The following is a 20,833-nucleotide window of genomic DNA, read 5'->3' as shown; positions in this document are numbered from 1 at the left end:
CAGCTTGTCGACACTGGGGGACAGACTCTGGGCAGTTGCTATTTTCATAACATCGTTGAGATGTCCATGGGTCAGACGACTACGCAGTTTCGATTTATTAATATTCATTACTGAAAATGCCTGTTCACATAAATATGTTGTCCCGAACATACAGAGTATTTTACCGGCAAAGGCCGTGATAATTGGGTACTCTGGTGGCAATGACTGATAGAAAGATTGGATTCCAACAGATGCGTATTTATCCTTGACGAATGCACCCTCCGAAAATGGCTTGGACACTTTTTTGCGATCTCCCACGCGATGATGTAGCTCACCTTCACTGCCCCTAACATGAAATAAAATGTACAACAAAGATATTGAGACACCCCTCTTTGAAAACAGCCACATTTAACATTAAAGGAGAACTGAAGATGATGTATGATATTAAAACGAACCTTCATGTGTCTCTCGAGACTTTGAGAAAGCTGCTTGCTGTTTTTGAAGGTTTGAGGCAAGCTCATTTAGCTTTTCAGTCCTGCGTTGCCCGGTGAATTGGCTGTATTTGTCGGCGTGGGTCTCGTAATGTCTTTTGACATTGTATTCCTTCGGTACAGCCACTTGTTGCGAACAAATCAGACAAACAGGTTTTCCCCCTACTTCCCAGAAAAAGTATTTCTCTCTCCATTTTTCCTGAAAGATGTGACCCTCAGAATCAACTTTTCTCTTTTTAGACTGTTGTTGCTTGTGAACGAGCAACAACTAGCCTACTCTACATTAAATCCGGGTCATTGCACCTGCGCGTGCTGCAGCAAGCAGAGAGCAGCTAAAAACGAACCGATGGATTACACGAAAATGGAATCAAATTGAAACATTAGATTTAAAATCATTACAAAAAAACCCCACAACATTCGATTTTTATTAATTTATTATTAAAAAAAAAAAAGTCTTATGAACCACCGGGCCGGATGTGATGACCAATCGGGCCGTTACCATGGCACCCCCCAGCTGTACAGCATACATCTTTAATAAAAAAAACACTAGAATTTGGTGCACAAGTTTGAATTTTTGGGGGGTTTTCTGAAATCAACACAGGGTCAAAATTATACATACAGCACACCTAATATTTGGGTAAAATGTCTCTTTGCAAGATTCACCTTGACCAAACATTTTCGTTTACCATGAACAAGCTTCTGGCAGAATTCTGGTTGGATCTTTCACGATTCTTCATGGTAGAATTGGTAGAATTCAATTAAATTTGTTTTTTTTTTCTTGGCATGGACTCGGCTTGTAAGCGCGGTCCATATATTTTCAATAGGGTTGAAGTTAGGACTTGTTTTAAGCTTAATGTTAGCCTGCTTTATCCTCCACAACCAGCTTTGATGCATGTTTGGGTTCATTGTCCTGTTGTAACTCCCAAGTCGTGTTCAAGTTTCTGATGGTTTATGATAAAGAATTCTGAGGTAGTCCTCCTTCTTCATTCTTCCATCCACTTTATGCAGTGAACCAGTTCCACTGGCTGTAAAACAGCCCCAGAGCATGATGATCCTACCTCCACCAGCTGGTACAATGTCTCTCTGTACATGGTGGTCATTGAGGCCAAACAACTCAATCTTTGTCTCATCTGACCACACAGCTTTCCTTCAGAAGACTTTTTCTTTGTCCGAGTGGTCAGCTACAAACATTAGTTGAGCTTGAAGGTGTCAATTTTGGAGCAGGGGGTTATTTCTTGGATAACAGCCTCTTAGTCCATGGTGATCTGAACTGTAGACACTGATCCATCAGCTTCTAGTTCATGGCAAGGCTGTGCTATGATGGTTCCCAGGTTGTTCCTGACCATCCAAACCAATTTCCTTTCAGCTGAGGGTGACAATTTGGGTTTTCTTGAAGCAAAGTGGCTTGGCAAAGTGACTACACCTCACAACTAGAAAAGCACTCGGAGAGTGCAGACCTCCGCCAAGAATCCTTTAAAAAAATCCGGGATCCAGAAGGTGATCTGGATCACCGCCAAATTTTAATGGATTGTTACTTGTGCCCAGTCACACCTCTGGAAAAAATTTCAGAGCAATCCGTTCACTACTTTTTCCGTAATGTTGCTAACAGACAAACCAACAAACAAACCAACACTACTGAAAACATAACCTCCTTGGCGGAGGTAATAATAATAACTAGAAGGCATTTCCGGAGAAAATGCGAAAGTGTGCTTGCTCAGGTGCGCCGCCATGGCAACCCGGCAAGAGAGGCGACTGCACGCCCACACGACAAGTTTTGTGTCAACACGCGAAAGTTTGGCCAAGACACAAGGCGGATTCTCATACGGAGATGACAGGCTGGCAAGGTTCTTTACAGGGACATCCCAGAGCGTCACTAACATGAAAATTTAGATGTAATTCTAAATCCGTAAAGAGATATGACCCAAAACACCTTTTTGCTCATTGTGGCGCCCCTAGTGGCCAAATGACACCAAATTTGATGAGGGTACATGAACTGGTGCCGAAAGTCATCTCAACAAATATGGTCTTGATACGTCAAAGCGTTTCTGAGATATGAGCCAAAATACGTTTTTGCTAATTGTGATGCCCCCTAGTGGCTAAATGACACCATATTTGATGAGGGTAGTTTAGATGGTATCCAAAGTCATGCCACTAAATATGGTCTTGATACGTCAAAGCGTTTCCGTGATATGAGCTCACTTCCTGTTTGGTGGCTTTGCCATCGATTTTGATTGGCTGCCACGGGCGAACGCTTCGACGTATGAGAGCGAAACGAATATCATTCATTAGGCATGGACTGGACATCATGTGTGCCAAGTTTCGTGATGATCGGACAAAACATGCGGCCAGGGTCACTCTACCTTCACTTTGGACAAAATTCAAAATGGCGGAAAATCTAATTAGGCAGAGAATGACGTTATAGGGTGCGTTGGAATCATCTAGCTCCAAGGATTCCAACAGCACCAGACTTATGAAAATCGGACATACGGATCAAAAGTTACGTGCATGAACGCATGTAAGACTGTGATCAGTTGGTGGCGCTAGAGCGTGAGACGTACCAACATGAAACTTGATGAAATCAATCAGGGTCCACTCCTCTATCAGTGTACCATGTTTCATGACTTTACACCTTGCGGTTTGGCCTCCAGAAGGAAAAATCTGTTTTTTGCGTCGCGTGCCCATTCATTTCAATGGGGAAAAAATTAATCCTTTAAAAAAATCCGGGATCCAGAAGGTGATCCGGATCACCGCCAAAATTTAATGGATTGTTACTTGTGCCCAGTCACACCTCTGGAAAAAAATTCAGAGCAATCCATTCATTACTTTTTCCGTAATGTTGCTAACAGACAAACCAACGAACAAACAAACCAACGCTACCGAAAACATAACCTCCTTGGCAGAGGTAATAACTTGGATACAATTGTTTGAACTGATCTTGGAATTTCCAGTTGTTTAGAAATGGCTCCAAGAGACATTCCGGAGTTGTGTATCTGCGATCCTCATTCTCAGATCTGCACTGAGCTCCTTGGACTTTCTCATTTTACTGTGTGTTTGGTCAATCTGAGTGCTGTAAACAAACCCTTTTTATGAAGGCACAGAGAAGCTACCAGCTGTAGCCAACCATGATCACTAACAGGAAGTTAAGAGACCTCGGCCTTGCCAAGATGATAGACATTTTGGAAGTTTCAGCACCTCTGAATTAATAATCTAAATGACCGTATGTAAATTTTTTACCCTGTATGTATAATTTTGACCCTATGTTGATTTCAGAAAACCCAAAGAAAATTAAAACTTGTGCACCAAATTCTAGTGTTTTTTTTTAAATTAAAGATGTATGCTGTACAATCATTCTGCCACAGAAAAAGGACAGTTCAAAGAAATTATTGAAAGCCCAAATATTGCCATGATATTCATATCCAAGATGACATTCATGTCACTGTATGTAAACTTCTGACCCCAACTGTATAACATCTAATCTCATTATCTGTAGCCGCTTTATCCTGTTCTACAGGGTCGCGGGCAAGCTGGAGCCTATCCCAGCTGACTACGGGCGAAAGGCGGGGTACACCCTGGACGCCAGGTCATCACAGGGCTGACACACAGACACAGACAACCATTCACACTCACATTCACACCTACAGTCAATTTAGAGTCACCAGTTAACCTAACCTGCATGTCTTTGGACTGTGGGGGAAACCGGAGCACCCGGAGGAAACCCACGCGGACACGGGGAGAACATGCAAACTCCGCACAGAAAGGCCCTCGCCGGCCACTGGGCTCGAACCCAGACCTTCTTGCTGTGAGGTGACAGCGCTAACCACTACACCACCGTGCCGCTCACACTGTATAATATAAATGACAAATTATATAACATCATTTAAAATGTGATAAAAAAAATCTAAGCTATTTGTTACATTTCTGACTGGACTTGCAGGCTTTTTAGGGCGTATTCACACCTACGTTGTTTGGTCCGGACCAAACAAACCAAATTTCCCTTGGTCCGGACCTTTTGGGTTGGTCTGAATACAAACCACCGAACTCTGGTCCGGACCAAACAAGCGGACCGAGACCGAGCTGCAAGGTCGGACTCGGTCCGGACCAAAGGAACCCTGGTGCGGACCTTTTGGAGGTGTGAAAGCAGACCGGACCTAATCCGACAGTTTTGCTTTTTTGTACCTCAGGAGCTTCCGTCGTTTGTCGAGCATTATGGGAAACAGAGTCTCGACACTCCACCGCAAAGTGCAAACACTGTTTCGGTTGTCAAGGGAACCTTACAACAGTCATTCAGTCATTCAGATCAGTGGTAGGCTAGACTACAGAGTACAAAAAATGAGTACGGGGCAAACGTGGGCCGAGGAAGAAACACGTACCCTTGTGGATATATGGGCAGATGTCCACATATCTGAGCTTTTGGAGAGGACACACAAAAATGCCGACGTGTTTGCTGTATTCAGTGAGAAAATGAAGGAGAAAGGGTTCACGCGCTCCCCAGAACAGCACTTTGTGCGCGTGTCGTCTCTGACCAATAGCTGAACGACCTCAGGGCGCGTGGCTTTGTTGGCAGATTTTGGTCCGCTTACTAAAATGTACAGTGTGAAAGCGAACCGCACCAAAATGAAAAAATAAAAAAAACATTTGGTTCGGACCAAAGCAAGTGAACTATCGAACTATCCTGGTCTGAATACACCCTTAGTGTTGTGGTGGGATTGACACTGTGCATGTGTGTAAATTTGCTTTGGATTACATGTAACATGCATGCAAAGAGACTTTTATTAAAGAAGCGAACTGTTTACATGTACTAAATGACTTTAGGTTGCATATTAGTGATGGGAAGTTCGGATCTTTTCACTGACTCGGATCTTTTCATCTCATTCAGTAAAACGAATAAATCCTTTTTTTTCAAATCATTTCGTTCATTGGAACTAGTGTGGTGCTGTAGCCATCATACACTGTGTGCACAATTATTAGGCAAGTTGTATTCCTGAGGATTAATTTTATTGTTGAACAAATACAGTGCTCTCAGTCAATCCAAATTGTTAATAAACCTAAAATCCGAATGTTTAACAAAGGAAAAGGGAGTTTAGGCTTTCTCAGGGGAATATATAAAAGTGTGCAGAATTATTAGGCAGCATTTATTGTGCAGAATTATTATGCAACTAAAATGAAAAGCTAAAATTTTCCCATCTCACTTGTTTATTTTAATTTTTAGAGTAAGCATAACAAGTAAACAACTCAGAATTAACAAATCAACACTTTTGGCATTTCAAAAATATTCAGGGACCAGGGCGGCACGGTGGTGTAGTGGTTAGCGCTGTCGCCTCACAACAAGAAGGTCCGGGTTTGAGCCCTGTGGTCTGCGAGGGCCTTTCTGTGTGGAGTTTGCATGTTCTCCCCGTGTCCGCGTGGGTTTCCTCCGGGTGCTCCGGTTTCCCCCACAGTCCAAAGACATGCAGGTTAGGTTAACTGGTGACTCTAAATTGACCGTAGGTGTGAATGTGAGTGTGAATGGTTGTCTGTGTCTATGTGTCAGCCCTGTGATGACCTGGCGACTTGTCCAGGGTGTACCCCGCCTTTCGCCCGTAGTCAGCTGGGATAGGCTCCAGCTTGCCTGCGACCCTGTAGAACAGGATAAAGTGGCGAGAGGGAATGAGATGAGATGAGATTCAGTGACCAGTATAGCCACTCTTCTTTTCAATAACTGTCATGAGCCTTCCATGCATGGAGTCTGTTAGTTTTTTGATTTGTTGACGATCAACTTTTTGTGCAGCAGCAACAACAGCCTCCCAAATGCTGTTCAGAGTGGTCTATTGTCTTCCCTCACTGTAAATCTTGCGTTTAAGAAGTTCTTCCTGCACCACTGCTTGAAGAATGTATCTTCTAGAAATTGGCAGTAGGTTTGGGAGTTGATTTTAAGTCCATCTTCAACCCGAAATGGTCCAACTAGCTTGTCCTTAAAGGAGATACGCAGAACCTTTATTTTTAAATAAATTTCTGAGTGGGTAGTATCTCCATCCTTGACTCTTGTATGCTGCATAAATGGGAATAAAAAATGTATATTTTTGAGAGTTAAAATCGACCGCAAAGTTGGCATTTGAGCTGCCCCGCTGAGCCAGCCAGCCCTGAGTGCGTGGCGTCACAGCGGTAACCGGTTTTAAGATCGAGGCCTTTGACAGCTATAGACCAAAGTCATATAAATAAAAATTTATAGTGAAAGTAAGAAATCCCGTTACCGACTTGCTCAGCTAAGACTGATTTGACTTCATTGATTGTGAGTTGACTCTCATTAAAACAGGATAGGTGTTATAACTTATGTAACATACATGTGCATGCATGCATTTTCACTGATAAAACGTAAAAGGCTAATTAAATAATCAGATGAACTGAGACAATCACATTCTGAAGCAAATTAAATAATCTTATACCGGTAACTTAAACACACAATACAAGTTACATGCATTAATCTAAATGCAGGTAAACGATGTGTGGTGGTTTTTTTTTTTTTTAATCCAAAGGAGAGTTGGAGCTTACCCATCTGTGTTCTCGCTTCTTGAAGGCTGATCTTTTGGCTGATTGTTTTGAAGCAATCTGACTTACAGTTTTTCGTTCAGTTCTCCGTTCATTCACTTCTCCCACATAAGGGCGAGATATTGCTGCTGAGGCACGTGTATCCAGCAGAGAAATCAGACGGCTGGTCCACTCATTCTCCATTTTCTCCATACTGAGTACTCTGCCATTACTGCTCGGCTCAGGTTGTTGCTAAAACCGGGATGGGACGTCACCAGTTTTAGCAACAACCGCGGGGAGGTCACTGCCCAAGTGATATGTCCCGTTCCATCCCGGGTTTTAGCAACAACCCTCGGCTCACTCCGGGAGAACTGGTGCAACTGAACTTACTTTCCCTTTTCTTATAGTTTTATTTTCACCCTCTTTCAATACGGGCTTATAGCCAACGCTCTTCAACAGATCAGAGGTCTCGTACGAGTCTTCAGTAAAATGTGCAGAGCAGAGGAGAGACCACTTCGTAGGCGCCCAATGTGCTTGTGAATTTCTCACAAAACGTGTCATTGATTGTCATTGAGAATTACATTGATCTTGCTCCTGAATTTACCCGTGATATGCACTTAAAATCCAATTAGCATTCAAGTGCATATAGCTTGGGGTTGGAAAATATGCATAGAAATAATGGTCGAATCAGAGTACTCACTTAGCCTAATAATTATGTACGCAGTGTATACGGTTCTCAAACACTAAGAGCAACGTAGTTTGCTTTAGTTGGTAAAGTATAATACATGTTCTCTTTTGTTAAGCCCTTAAGTGTTATATTCCATTCTCGAGTCCCCAGTGTTTAAGTCCGAGTCAAGTCCAAGTCATTAAAGAAAATTTAGAGTTGAGTCCGATCCAAGTCGAGTCCACTATTGATCCAAGTTGAGTCCGAGAACAAGACTCCAACCGCACCATTTGACGGTGGCTGTTGCTGCCTTTATGTGAAACTGTCTCTGCTACTGTGTTGGACTAACGTTACTGCTTGACTGCCCCATTTTAGTTAACAGGCTACAGATAAAAAGCTTGTTCATCACTCAGCAAGCCCCGCTATCAACAGGGCAATGAACATAGCGTGTCACTTCCTTCTCTGGGTGGAGTCTTGCCAAATGATGATTGAAGTTCGAGGTTGTCCCTGTCGTCTCCTCGATAGTTTTTCTACATGGAACACATAGCAGTGCATTTTTTTCCCACTGCATGAGAAGTCTGTATAAGCAAAGCGGACAATCCTAGGGGCTTCTCTCCAGGCATTTTAGCGCCATTAACGTTAGTTTGTTCCTGAACATGACGTATGAACGGGTGAATGTGCGTTCTCTTGCATGAAACTAGTATAAAAAGTAGTGTAGATATAAATATCTTGCGCCAAATTATTATGGCATGGGCAGCACAGTGATGTAGTGGTTAGCACTGTCGCCTCACAGCAAAGAAGGTCCTGTGTTCGAGCCCAATAGCCAACAGGGGCCTTTCTGTGTGGAGTTTGCATGTTCTTCCCGTGTCTGTGTGGGTTTCCTCCGGGTGCTCCGGTTTCCCCCACAGTCCAAAGACATGCAGGTTAGGTTAACTGGTGGCTCTAAATTGACCGTAGGTGTGAATCTCATCTCATCTCATTATCTCTAGCCGCTTTATCCTTCTACAGGGTCGCAGGCAAGCTGGAGCCTATCCCAGCTGACTACGGGCGAAAGGCGGGGTACACCCTGGACAAGTCGCCAGGTCATCACAGGGCTAACATAGAGACACAGACAACCATTCACACTCACATTCGTAGGTGTGAATGTGAGTGTGAATTGTTTGTCTCTATGTGTCAGCCCTGTGATGACCTGGTGACTTGTCCAGGGTGTACCCCGCCTTTCGCCCATAGTCAGCTGGGATCGGCTCCAGCTTGTCTGCGACCCTGTACAGGATAAGCAGCTACAGATAATGGATGGATGTATGGAAATTATTATGACATTTTACAAAAAATAAAGAAAATCAGAGTCCTCGTCTCCAATTTACAAGTCCGAATGCAGTTAATGCACAAGTCTGAGTCGTCAGTGCTCAAGTTGAGGCACGAGTCCTTAAAATTGGGGCACTTCGGACTCTTGTCTGAGTCCTGGACTCGAGTACTACAAGCCTGGCCCTTAAGCAACCTTTTGGACGATAGCCTTTTGAGTTATTCAGTTGAAATGACTGATTACTTCAAGTTTAATTGCCCATATGCCCTGGTCGGGTGCTGAAGGACTGCGCTGAGGAACTAAAGCATGTCTTCACTGACATCTTTAACACCTCACTGGAACAAGCCATCGTCCCCTCTTGCTTCAAAGCCGCCACCATCATACCCGTGCCAAAGAAGCCATCACCATCCTGCTTCAACGACTACCGTCCTGTAGCACTGACACCCATCATTATGAAGTGCTTTGAACGACTGGTCATGGCACACATCAAATCCACCCACCCTCCCACCCACCCACCCTGGACCCCTTCCAGTTCGCATACAGGGCCCGACGCTCCACAGAGGATGCAATCTGCTCTGCTCTTCACCCAGCCCTCACTCACCTGGAGAAAAAAGATTCATATGTGAGAATGCTGTTCATTGACTTCAGCTCAGCATTCAATACCATAATACCCCAACAGCTGATCTGCAAACTGGACAAGCTGGGCCTCAGTACCTCCCTCTGCAACTGGCTACTAGACTTCCTCAGCAAGAGACTACAAGCAGTAGGTGTCGGCAACAACACCTCGAGCACCATCATACTAAGCACAGGAGCTCCACAAGGCTGTGTGCTCAGTCCTCTGCTCTTCACCCTGCTGACACACGACTGCAAAACAACCTACAGTACCAACCACCTGGTGAAGTTTGCAGACGACACAACTCTGGTGGGTCTCATCACCAACGGCGACGAGACGCACTACAGGACTGAGGTGGACCTTCTGGCCAAGTGGTGCAGAGACAACAACCTCCTGCTGAACGTCAGCAAGACAAAGGAGATTGTTGTCAACTTCCAGAGAGGCCACAGCCAACACCTGCCACTGACCATCGATGGTGCTGCTGTGGAGAGAGTGAGAAGCACAAAATTCCTTGGAGTGCACATCAGCGAGGACCTCTCCTGGACCAACAACACCGCATCACTGGCCAAGAAAGCCCAACAGCGCCTCTACTTCCTGCGCAAACTGAAGCACGCCAGTGCCCCACCACCCATCATGACTACGTTCTACAGAGGGACCATTGAGAGCATCCTATCCAGCTGCATCACTGTATGGGGCGGGAGCTGCACTGACCACAACAGGAAAGCCCTGCAGCGTATAGTGAACACAGCTGGGAAGATCATCAATGCACCCCTCCCCTCCCTGCAAGACATATACACCACCCACCTCACCCGCAAAGCTCTCACAATCGTGAGAGATGAGACTCACCCAGCACACAATCTGTTTAGCCTCCTGCCCTCTGGAAAGAGGTACAGGAGCCTACGGTCCAGAACCACCAGACTCACCAACAGCTTCATCCACCAGGCCGTCAGGATGCTGAACTCCCTCCCCTCTCTCCCATCACTGACAGCTCCACTCACCAGACAGCCAAGAAGTTAGGATCTTGCCCCCCCCCCCCCCCCCCCGCCCCGCATGGGAAAGACTCTGACTCAGGACCCCCCCCATACACACACACACACGGAAAGACTCTGACTCAGGAAAGACTGACTATGGAACTGCACTATGTGACTTTGCACCTTTACCTGCACTACCTCACTTTTTTTTTACACACCATACACTGTTTCTTGTTGCTGCTGCCCTCCACGGAATAGACTTCTCTATGGAACTACACATGTGACTTTGCACTTACCTGAACTATCTCATAAGAATTGCCTTGGGCCCTGCAATATAACAACTTACCATATGCTGCTTCTGAATGCTGCTACTATGATAACCTCAACTGGTCTGCCCTGGACTGTGCTGTACTGTACTGTGTCTTGTATACTAGTCTTGTTCTTATCTTCCTGTCTTTAGCCTAGATTATTTTTCTAAATGTTAAAGGAACAGTCCACCGTACTTCCATAATGAAATATGCTCTTATCTGAATTGAGACGAGCTGCTCCGTACCTCTCCGAGCTTTGCGCGACCTCCCAGTCAGTCAGACGCAGTCAGACGCGCTGTCACTCCTGTTAGCAATGTAGCTAGGCTCAGCATGGCCAATGGTATTTTTTGGGGCTGTAGTTAGATGTGACCAAACTCTTCCGCGTTTTTCCTGTTTACATAGGTTTATATGACCAGTGACATGAAACAAGTTCAGTTACACAAATTGAAACGTAGCGATTTTCTATGCTATGGAAAGTCCGCACTATAATGACAGGCGTACTAACACCTTCTGCGCGCTTCGGCAGCGCATTGATACGGAGCTCAGATATCAATGCACTGCCGAAGCGCGCAGAAGGTGTTAGTACGCCTGTCATTATAGTGCGGACTTTCCATAGCATAGAAAATCGCTACGTTTCAATTTGTGTAACTGAACTTGTTTCATGTCACTGGTCATATAAACCTATGTAAACAGGAAAAATGTGGAAGAGTTTGGTCGCATCTAACTACAGCCCCAAAAAATACCATTGGCCATACTGAGCCTAGCTACATTGCTAACAGGAGTGACAGCGCATCTGACTGCGTCTGACTGACTGGGAGGTTGCGCAAAGCTCGGAGAGGTACGGAGCAGCTCGTCTCAATTCAGATAAGAGCATATTTCATTATGGAAATATGGTGGACTGTTCCTTTAAATGTTTCAATTGTTTTTTTTTAATCATTACTTTATTATTACTTATTGCTTGTTACACTGTTATTGGTCCTGTCTTGCACTTTAATGTTTGTCTTGTTAATGTCAGTCCTATGTTTGTCTATGTCTTTGCATGGGATAGAGAGAAACGTAATTTCAATTTCCTTGTATGACCTGTGCATATGAAGAAACTGACAATAAAGCTGACTTGAACATATGAGAGTGCTGTGCCTATCAATACAAATATCATTCTGTTCATTGTATATTGTATATTCATTGTTATAATTCATGAATACACACTCAAACGTACACTCAAACTTTCCGTACATTATCAGTAACAGATATTGGTTGGCACTTGTCTGTGCAAGTTGTCTTTTTTTTCACTATCCTTGTTGTTTGCACTTTATGTTCTTTGTGGAGTTTATTGTCTGCAATGTTTGCACTCACTGCACTTAGGCACTTTATTATATGTAGATTTGTGGTCCTGTGATGTTTAATGTAGCACCGTGGTCCTGGAGAAACGTTATTTCATTTTAACTGTGTACTGTACTAACTGTACATTTTAACTGTGTACTATATGAACTCCTTCCAAAACTTGGGCAAATTAAGCATTCATTCAGTACCTACAGTGGATATAAAAAGTGTACACACCCCGTTAAAATGATAGGTTTTTCTGATGTTAAAAAAATGAGATCATGATAAATAATTTAAAAACTTTTCCCACCTTTAATGTGACCTATAACCTGTACAATTCAATTGAAAAACAAACAAATCTGTTCAGGGGGAAAAAAAAAACACACAAAAAAATGTACAATAAGCTGGTTGCATAAGTGTGCGCACCCTTAAACTAATACTTTGTTGAAGCACCTTTTGATTAAATTACAGCATTCAAGTCTTTTTGGGTCGGAGTCTATCAGCCTGCCACATCTAGACTTGGCAATATTTGCCCACTCTTCCTTGCAAAAGCGCTACAAATCTGTCAGATTGCGAGGGCATCTCTTGTGCACAGCCCTCTTCAGGTCACCCCACAGATTTTCAATTGGATTTAGGTCTGGGCTCTGGCTGGGCCATTCCAAAACTTTTTTGGGATCATTGTTGTGCTGAAAGATGAAATTCATCTTCATCTTCAGCTTTCTAGCAGACACCTGAAAGTTTTTGGGCCAAAATTGACTGGTATTTAGAACTGTTCATAATTCCCTCCACCTTGACTAAAGCCCCTGTTCCAGCTGGAGAAAAACAACCCCAAAACATGATGCTGCCACCACCATGCTTCACCGTGGGTATGGGGTTCTTTTGGTAATGTGCAGTGTTGTTTTTGCACCAAACATACCTTTTGGAATTGTGGCCAAAAAGTTCAGTCTTGGTTTCATCAGACCATAACACATTTTCCCACATGCTTTTGGGAGAATTGATGTTTTTTTTTTTTGCTGCAAAATTTAGCCGGGCCTGGATGTTTTTCTTTGACCCTACCTCATAGTCCAGACATATGGAGAATATGGGAGATTGTCATCACATGTAGTACACAACCAGTACTTGCCAGAAATTCCTGCAGCTCCTTCAGTGTTGCTGTCGGCCTCTCGGCAGCCTCACTGACCAGATTTCGTCTTGTCTTTTCATCAATTTTGGAGGGACGTCCAGTTCTCGCTAATGTCACTGTCGTCCCATATTTTCTCCACTTCTTGATGACTGTCTTCACTGTGCTCCATGGTATATCTAATGCCGTGGAAATGTTTTTGTCCCCTTCTCCTGACTGATACCTTTCAACAATGAGCTCCCTTTGACGCTTTGTAAGCTCTCTGTGAACCCTGGCTTTTGCTGGAGGATGCAACTGAGTAAATGTCTGAACTTTATTTGGGGTTAATCAGAGTTATTTTAATTGATGGCAGGTGTGAACCCAAAAAGACTGAATGCTGTAATTAAATCAAAAGGTGCTTCATTAAAAGTATTAGTTTAAGGGTGTGCACACTTATGCAACCAGCTTATTGTCTCATCTCATCTCATTATCTCTAGCCGCTTTATCCTTCTACAGGGTCGCAGGCAAGCTGGAGCCTATCCCAGCTGACTACGGGCGAAAGCCAGCTTATTGTATGTTTTTTATTTTTTGTGTTTTTCTCCCAAACAGATTTGTATGTTTTTCAATTGAATTGTACAGGTTATAGGTCACATTAAAGGTGGGAAAAGTTTTGAAATTATTTATCGTGGTCTCATTTTTTTTTACATCAGAAAAACATAGCATTTTAACAGGGTGTGTACACTTTTTTTTTTTTTTTTTTATCCACTGTACATTACACACAGATAGCTAGCTACAAAAATGTTCTGGTTGACCAGCTAACATCAGCAAGTTCTTCTCTCGTTTCCAATAATAGCATTAGTCATGTGATTGCTGTAAGCACATAAATAATGAACGAGACTCAGATCTGAAAGACCTGTAATTATGATTTGTGAACGAATCGGTCATTCCTACACTGAAAGTATGCAGCGATGACTCGTTACTCCAGAGTCGTACAAAAGGTTCGTTCAGAATGAACGAATCATTTACGAACACCACATCACTATTGCATATTGGTTATTGCCCTTTGAATTCTTCATGCTGTTCAGTCTGGACCTCATGTGATTTCGCTTGGAATGACCCTGCTTTGCTCTTTTTTTTGGCAGCTCTGTGTTTGGGAGCCAGTTGGACATCCACTCAGGAGGGATCGATCTGGCCTTTCCTCACCACGAGAATGAAATTGCTCAGTGTGAGGCCTACCACAAGTGTGACCAATGGGGGAACTATTTCCTGCACTCAGGTAAAGCCGTAGCTGTACACCGTTCACCTCAGGTCTTGGATACATTAATGTAGATCAGGCTTGTAGTACTCGAGTCCGGGACTCGGACTCTAGTCCGACTCATGCCTTAATTTTTTGGACTCTGACTCGGGCATTAACTGCATTCGGACTCGTAAATTGGAGACGAGGACTCTGATTTTTTTCTTTATTTTTTGTAACGGCGGCACGGTGGTGTAGTGGTTAGCGCTGTCGCCTCACAGCAAGAAGGTCCTGGGTTCGAGCCCCGTGGCCGGCGAGGGCCTTTCTGTGTGGAGTTTGCATGTTCTCCCCGTGTCCGCGTGGGTTTCCTCCGGGTGCTCCGGTTTCCCCCACAGTCCAAAGACATGCAGGTTAGGTTAACTGGTGGCTCTAAATTGACCGTAGGTGTGAATGTGAGTGTGAATGGTTGTCTGTGTCTATGTGTCAGCCCTGTGATGACCTGGCGACTTGTCCAGGGTGTACCCCGCCTTTCGCCCGTAGTCAGCTGGGATAGGCTCCAGCTTGCCTGCGACCCTGTAGAAGGATAAAGCGGCTAGAGATAATGAGATGAGATGAGATTTTTTGTAACATGCCATAATGATTTGGCATAGGATATTTATATCTACATTAATTTCGTACTAATTTCGTGCAAGAGTGACACGCCTGCGCACGTGCATCAGATAGACTCTTGGGTGCGCTCCGGACAGCGTGCATGCCGTAAACGACTCGTGTCTTAATCCTGTGCAGGTGCAATCATCGCCCCTATGTACGTAAAAACTGTGAAAACGCACTTCCTTTGTGAAGTATTGAGTTTAGGGCTGCGTACCGGTACTGTGTACTGGTACTGTACCGTGAAAATCGATTCGGTACAGGTCCAGAATACCGGATCATGAAGTACCGGTACTGTACCGATATAAATTTACACCAAGTCTATGCTTATTTTGTGACTGAAGACGCGTAAATCCTACCACAAAGACGAAAATTTAGCACTGGAAAAGACGTAAAATGCCGCGCTGAAACTTGAAATCAGAGCCATCTTTGATTTGAGATCCTCTCGCCACAGTCTCACGAGACATTGCGAGAGCTTGGCTGATCCAGCGTTCTGATTGGTCAAAAAGACTCAAAAGCAGGTCAGCCATTTTTCCTTTGCTGGCATTGGCGGCCTTTGTCGCAAGGGCCTCTGCATGCTCTTGCGACAAGGCTTTCGCAGATAGCTTTTTGCAGACAGTTGTAATTTATCGTTGAGCGGGGAGTAATAGGCGTGCGCGATGTTATTCACCGCCACAACGCAAGGGGGCGTGAAATCGCGAAATCGCTAGGAGTAGTTGGTGGGTGTGGTTAGTGGAGTGTTTATCCTCCGGTTACTTATAATGACTAGAACTGGAGTCGTATAGATGTACGTACTTCCTCACTTCCTCGATCAACCGCTCTTCGTGCTGCTCCATCTTCGCTCGTGTTTTTAAAAATGGCGGTCGTGAAAACAAACCAAACCGGGAAAGTAGGGAAGCAGAAGTGCGTGTACAGCGGATGTAGAGTGGACCAATCAGAGCCCTCTTGTCTGCGACGCTGTCTGCGAGGCTTCTGCGGTGGTCACAATTTTTGGGAGGTGCGCGCAGAGCGTCTGCGAAGGTGGGGGGCTACGCAGACGCCATCTGCGACGCCATCTGTGAGGACTGCGTTGTCAGCATAAATTGGCCTTAAGTTAAAGGCCGCGGACTGCGTGTAGTCTGTAGTACTCTAGTGTAGTCACTTCTCGCTGTGAGACAACTTATGACTTTTTGTCCCACGTTAACTATAGGGTGACTGAGAAGTGAGGTAGGAAACCTAGTTATGTTTGGTTTTCTTTGAATAAAGATACTGACAAGTTGTCAACAGTTTATTAATGTTTCTGTCATTATTGAAGAAGTTCAGAAGAATTTGTCAAATTGTTCAGGTACAGGTCCGGACCTGTACCTAAACCTCTGTACCGGTACCTGTACCTGATGTTACGTTTAGGTACGCAGCCCTAATTGAGTTGCATTGTTGACACATTACACATTACTGAGCTTACTTAGTAATGTGTTACTAAGTAATGGACACTGAATGCACATCACTACAGTATGTACTGATGTAACAAGTTGTCTTTACTAGTAAAGGCAACTTGCACAAACAGACAGTACCGTGCCAACCAATACCTGTTACTTACTTAGTACTTGAAAACTAAGTAAGCTTAACTCCTTGTTTGGGTTCCTCATCCCTGATTTCCTGTTTCTCGTCTTTGATTCTGCCGAGTCTACGATAGCCTGTTTGTGCCTGCCTCGACCTATTGCCTGTTTCATCGTTTTACGATTTTGCCTGCCTTTCTGGATTGTTCACCTGTCTTCACTTGTATTAACCCCTTCAGTGCCCTTGGACGAGTCACATACGTCATGAAATCTTTTATGTACCTTACATGGCACATTACCATGAGTTGGCCTAGTGGTTAGCGTGTCCGCCTCTCGATCGGGAGATCGCGAGTTCTATTCACGGTCGGGTCATACCAAAGACCATCATAAAAATGGTACCCAGTTACTTGGAATACATGGACCCTTGGTGTACATTGTGTTTTCAAGTACTACTAATTCATGTTTATGGACAGGTTCTCATTGACAAGACCCGTTTTCTTGTTGGATTTTTTTTTGGATGTTTTTGAAGTTATTTTTGATTTACTAAAGTTATTTTTACTCTACAATAGTGTTTTTTGTGATTTCTTTTTTTTCTATACAAATATTAAAAAAAGTTCTGAACAAGTTAGAGAAAGATTATCAAAATATCCTATTTTTGTCCTATATGCCCGGCACATTACAATTAATTATGCATACATGTCAACCTATACGGATTGTCTGGAAATTATACAGATTTTAGCTCATTTCAAGGGCGTACGGGCGTATAAACAAAGTCTTATGGATTTTCAGTATTTTCTGACCTAAATTTATTTTGTGTATCTTACTTGAACATCGTCAGCTGATCGTCGCAAAAACATACAAAAGCTCGATTTATAGACAAAGAACAGCGTGTATGCAGGGGCAGATAACCTAGACTATGTGAAACTGGATGTTTATTCCTCAAGCCTCGTGCAGTATCGCGACTGCGAGACTTCGCTCGTTCCGGTCATGCGCACGATCTGCATTTAAACGTGCCAAACGGTCATTGTTCGAACGATTTTCTTATTGTGCAGAGCGACATTGTTTACACCTGAGAGATTTTGAATAGCGTCTGCAGAGTGAAAGAATGGGAACACCGAGAAAGAAAATGAGATATGGCGGGCGGTATCTTCCTGACTGGAAGGAGACATTTAATGGTGTCATTGTTCAGGCGAAAAATGAGGAGTACACGCACTGCACAGTTTGTGTGCGAGATATAAAAGTTGCGGCGTCTGGAGTTTACGACGTGAGGGAACACATGAGGTCCAAACTACATCAGCGAAATCTGCACCAGAAACAGAATCAGCCGCAAATGACGATGTTTGCAAAGCCTAAGACCGATGATCAACCAACAAGTGTAATAAGAGCAGAGGTCAGGAAAATCCACACTGACTGCAGAAAAAACCTGGGCACAGACACCCTTACTGCACTACTGCAATGCAAACTGAACACAGACTTCTGTTGTGACATCACCCCCACAGAAAGGCAGTTACAGCTGGCAAAGAAGGCTGCCAGTGATTATAATCAAGATCATATGTAAACATGACTGATTGTGGACAAAAATGGTGACGTTTGAGTGCTTTCTCTGGCTATATGAAAAGTTGACTGTGGACAAAAATGGTCTCCGTGAAAAGTATCCCATTGAAATGGGAGCAGCCTACACTTTGACTGACAGTGCACAGACAGTCAGTGCGTTTACATGCACATAGAGAAAATCGAATTTCTGCCGTTGCTCGACTGAAATCGAGGTTCTAAATGCCATGGAAACACCTTAGCTCGGCTGAAATCGAACCGAACTTGATTTCTCGTAATCGAGCTACACGACCTAGATTATGCGATTGTAGCCGAGCTACTTAGTGCATGTAAACCCTATCGAGCTACGTAGTCGAGCTACTTACTTCAGCACTGCCGCTTCCGGGAGTGACGAGTGACGAGACCACAAGCGGGAAACACGACAGCCTCGGTCGGCATGACAACGAATCATGACAACGACATGAATCGTTTCTTTTTGTGGCATTGTTTGCACTATTAAAATTTAGCTCACTTACTGTATCACCAAATACATCTGTACAGCTGTTGCATAGCTGTGAATTGTGTACATAAACAAGTCACTGTATTTGTGTGTGTGTGTGTGTGTGTGTGTGTGTGTGTGTGTATGTATATATATATATATATATATATATATATATATATATATATATATATATATATATGAAGAGTTCAGATGCAAAACCCTCTAAACGCCATCTCCGTGAAAAATGAGTTAAGGATGTTGTGTGAATCCTGGTTACATCTAGTATATGTAAATGAAATATTTTTGTAAAAAAATAAAATAAAAACCACTCCCCGTCTTGTCTAAAAAATCGGTTTAATATCAAACCCCTCTAAACGCCGCTTCAATTTAGCAACAAAAGCCTCTATATTCAACAACCAATCAGAACGTCACTTGGACTCACGTGCTTTAACGCTAGTAAACAAAGTCTCATCAAGGAAGCTGCAACTTTATTCAGAGGGAGATTTCGCGAAATGGCAGATAATACCAACATGGATTACGATGGCATGGATGAACCTGTCCTCCAGACAGTGAATGGGCGGAGAAAACGTCGCATTGTTGAAAATCATGTTTGCTATAAAGCGAAAATGAACCGATATAGTGGCGAAAATACTGAAAATGGAATAGCCTGCAATCACAACAGGTTGATGTGTGCTGCGGCAAGCTTAACTCAGAACGACCTGGCATACTTTAAAAATCAGCTATACACATCTAAAGATAAAGTTGAACAGGACACTATACTTCTGTCCCACTTGGAGATTATGCCGGTTCAACGGAGGAGGGAACAAGTTGATGATGAAGACAAGAGACGGCAGAGAGACGTGACCATCAAATACTCCGTTCTGAAGGAAGATAAAACAAGGGTTCCTGAGAGGTGTTAGTATTATTAGGTATTACCTAAAAATATGGTGCAATTTGCTCATGATCATAGGTCCCATATTAAATTAGCTATGAGTGAGCCAACCACACCACCATCACCATCACAACCACCCCATATGTGTGGTATCATAATTTTCAATATTTTCAATTGTATCTTTGGTGGTTTTGTAACACTTACCTATGTCTGTTAGGAAAAAATGGATTTAGAGGTTTTTGCATACAAACCACATATGGATTTAGCTGGTTTTGACGCTAAATAAAAAAATAATTGCTAAAAAATAGTAATTTGGCTGAAGTACCATTTGTGAGATTAACATATATTTTTCACTAACTAATAACCTTGTGATTTCAAATAAAACTAGCTTTCTATACTTAAATATGAAGGCCTGATAAAAAATGGCCTTTTTCTCAAAAAGTGGTCAAATGGATTTAGGGAATTTTGCATCTGAACTCTTCATATATATATATATATATATATATATATATATATATATATATATATATATATGTCCAACATCTGAAGAATGTCAATAAAAACAAAACAATTTAACTTTTTGTGTGTTTATTAAGACATAAGTTAAATTGTAAGCAAAAAAAAAATATATTTTTGTAAGCAAAAAATGGACTTTAGAAAAATATACAATTGTGCAAAATAAGTTGTCTTACAAAACAGTGGTCTGCGCAGGACAGTTTGTAGCCATACAGTCTGTTAGAGCAAGCCTAACAGCTTGAGCATGGAACTTGTGAACACGGAACTGATAACTTTGTTTACACTCTTGAATAGCTCTTCTTCATGACGACAACCAGAAGTGTACCAACACGATGGGGCGTGTAGCGCCACCTGTGGCTCGGGTGCACAATGTACCTCACACAATAGCTCGATTTCCTTGTGTGCATGTAGGATTGGATTTCTCTGGCACCCCTGCTGGGACCCTTAGCTTGATTACCGACAGCAGCTCGATTTGGATGTGCATGTAAACGTACTGAGTGGAGTTTGAGTGTTTTCCCTGAGTCTGTAAAAAGTATTTTCCTTTGGAGTGGGAGCAGCCTACTCTATGAACAATAGGATAGCAGTAAATGTGTATTGTACAAATGTACATCAAAATAAGTTTGGTGCGATCCGAAGGCTATAAGGATTTTATGTTGATTTTATGGATTTCTTCCTCTGATACTACAGGTGGACGCCCAAAGGGGTTGACATGTATGATTATGGG

General features: G+C 43.2%; 1 protein-coding gene across 1 annotated transcript in view; it reads left to right on the top strand.

Annotated features, from left to right (window-relative positions):
• Positions 1 to 20,833, top strand: part of cars2 (cysteinyl-tRNA synthetase 2, mitochondrial) — a 53,364-nt gene that overhangs the window by 9,081 nt on the left and 23,450 nt on the right. Inside the window, exon 8 of the mRNA XM_060899504.1 lies at positions 14,395 to 14,528. Within this exon, the coding sequence (XP_060755487.1) occupies positions 14,395 to 14,528 (134 nt within the window). The remainder of the gene's footprint in view (positions 1 to 14,394; positions 14,529 to 20,833) is intronic.

Source organism: Neoarius graeffei, chromosome 18, assembly GCF_027579695.1.
Source record: "Neoarius graeffei isolate fNeoGra1 chromosome 18, fNeoGra1.pri, whole genome shotgun sequence".
NCBI lineage: Eukaryota > Metazoa > Chordata > Actinopteri > Siluriformes > Ariidae > Neoarius > Neoarius graeffei.
This window is presented reverse-complemented; position numbering and strand designations above follow the sequence as displayed.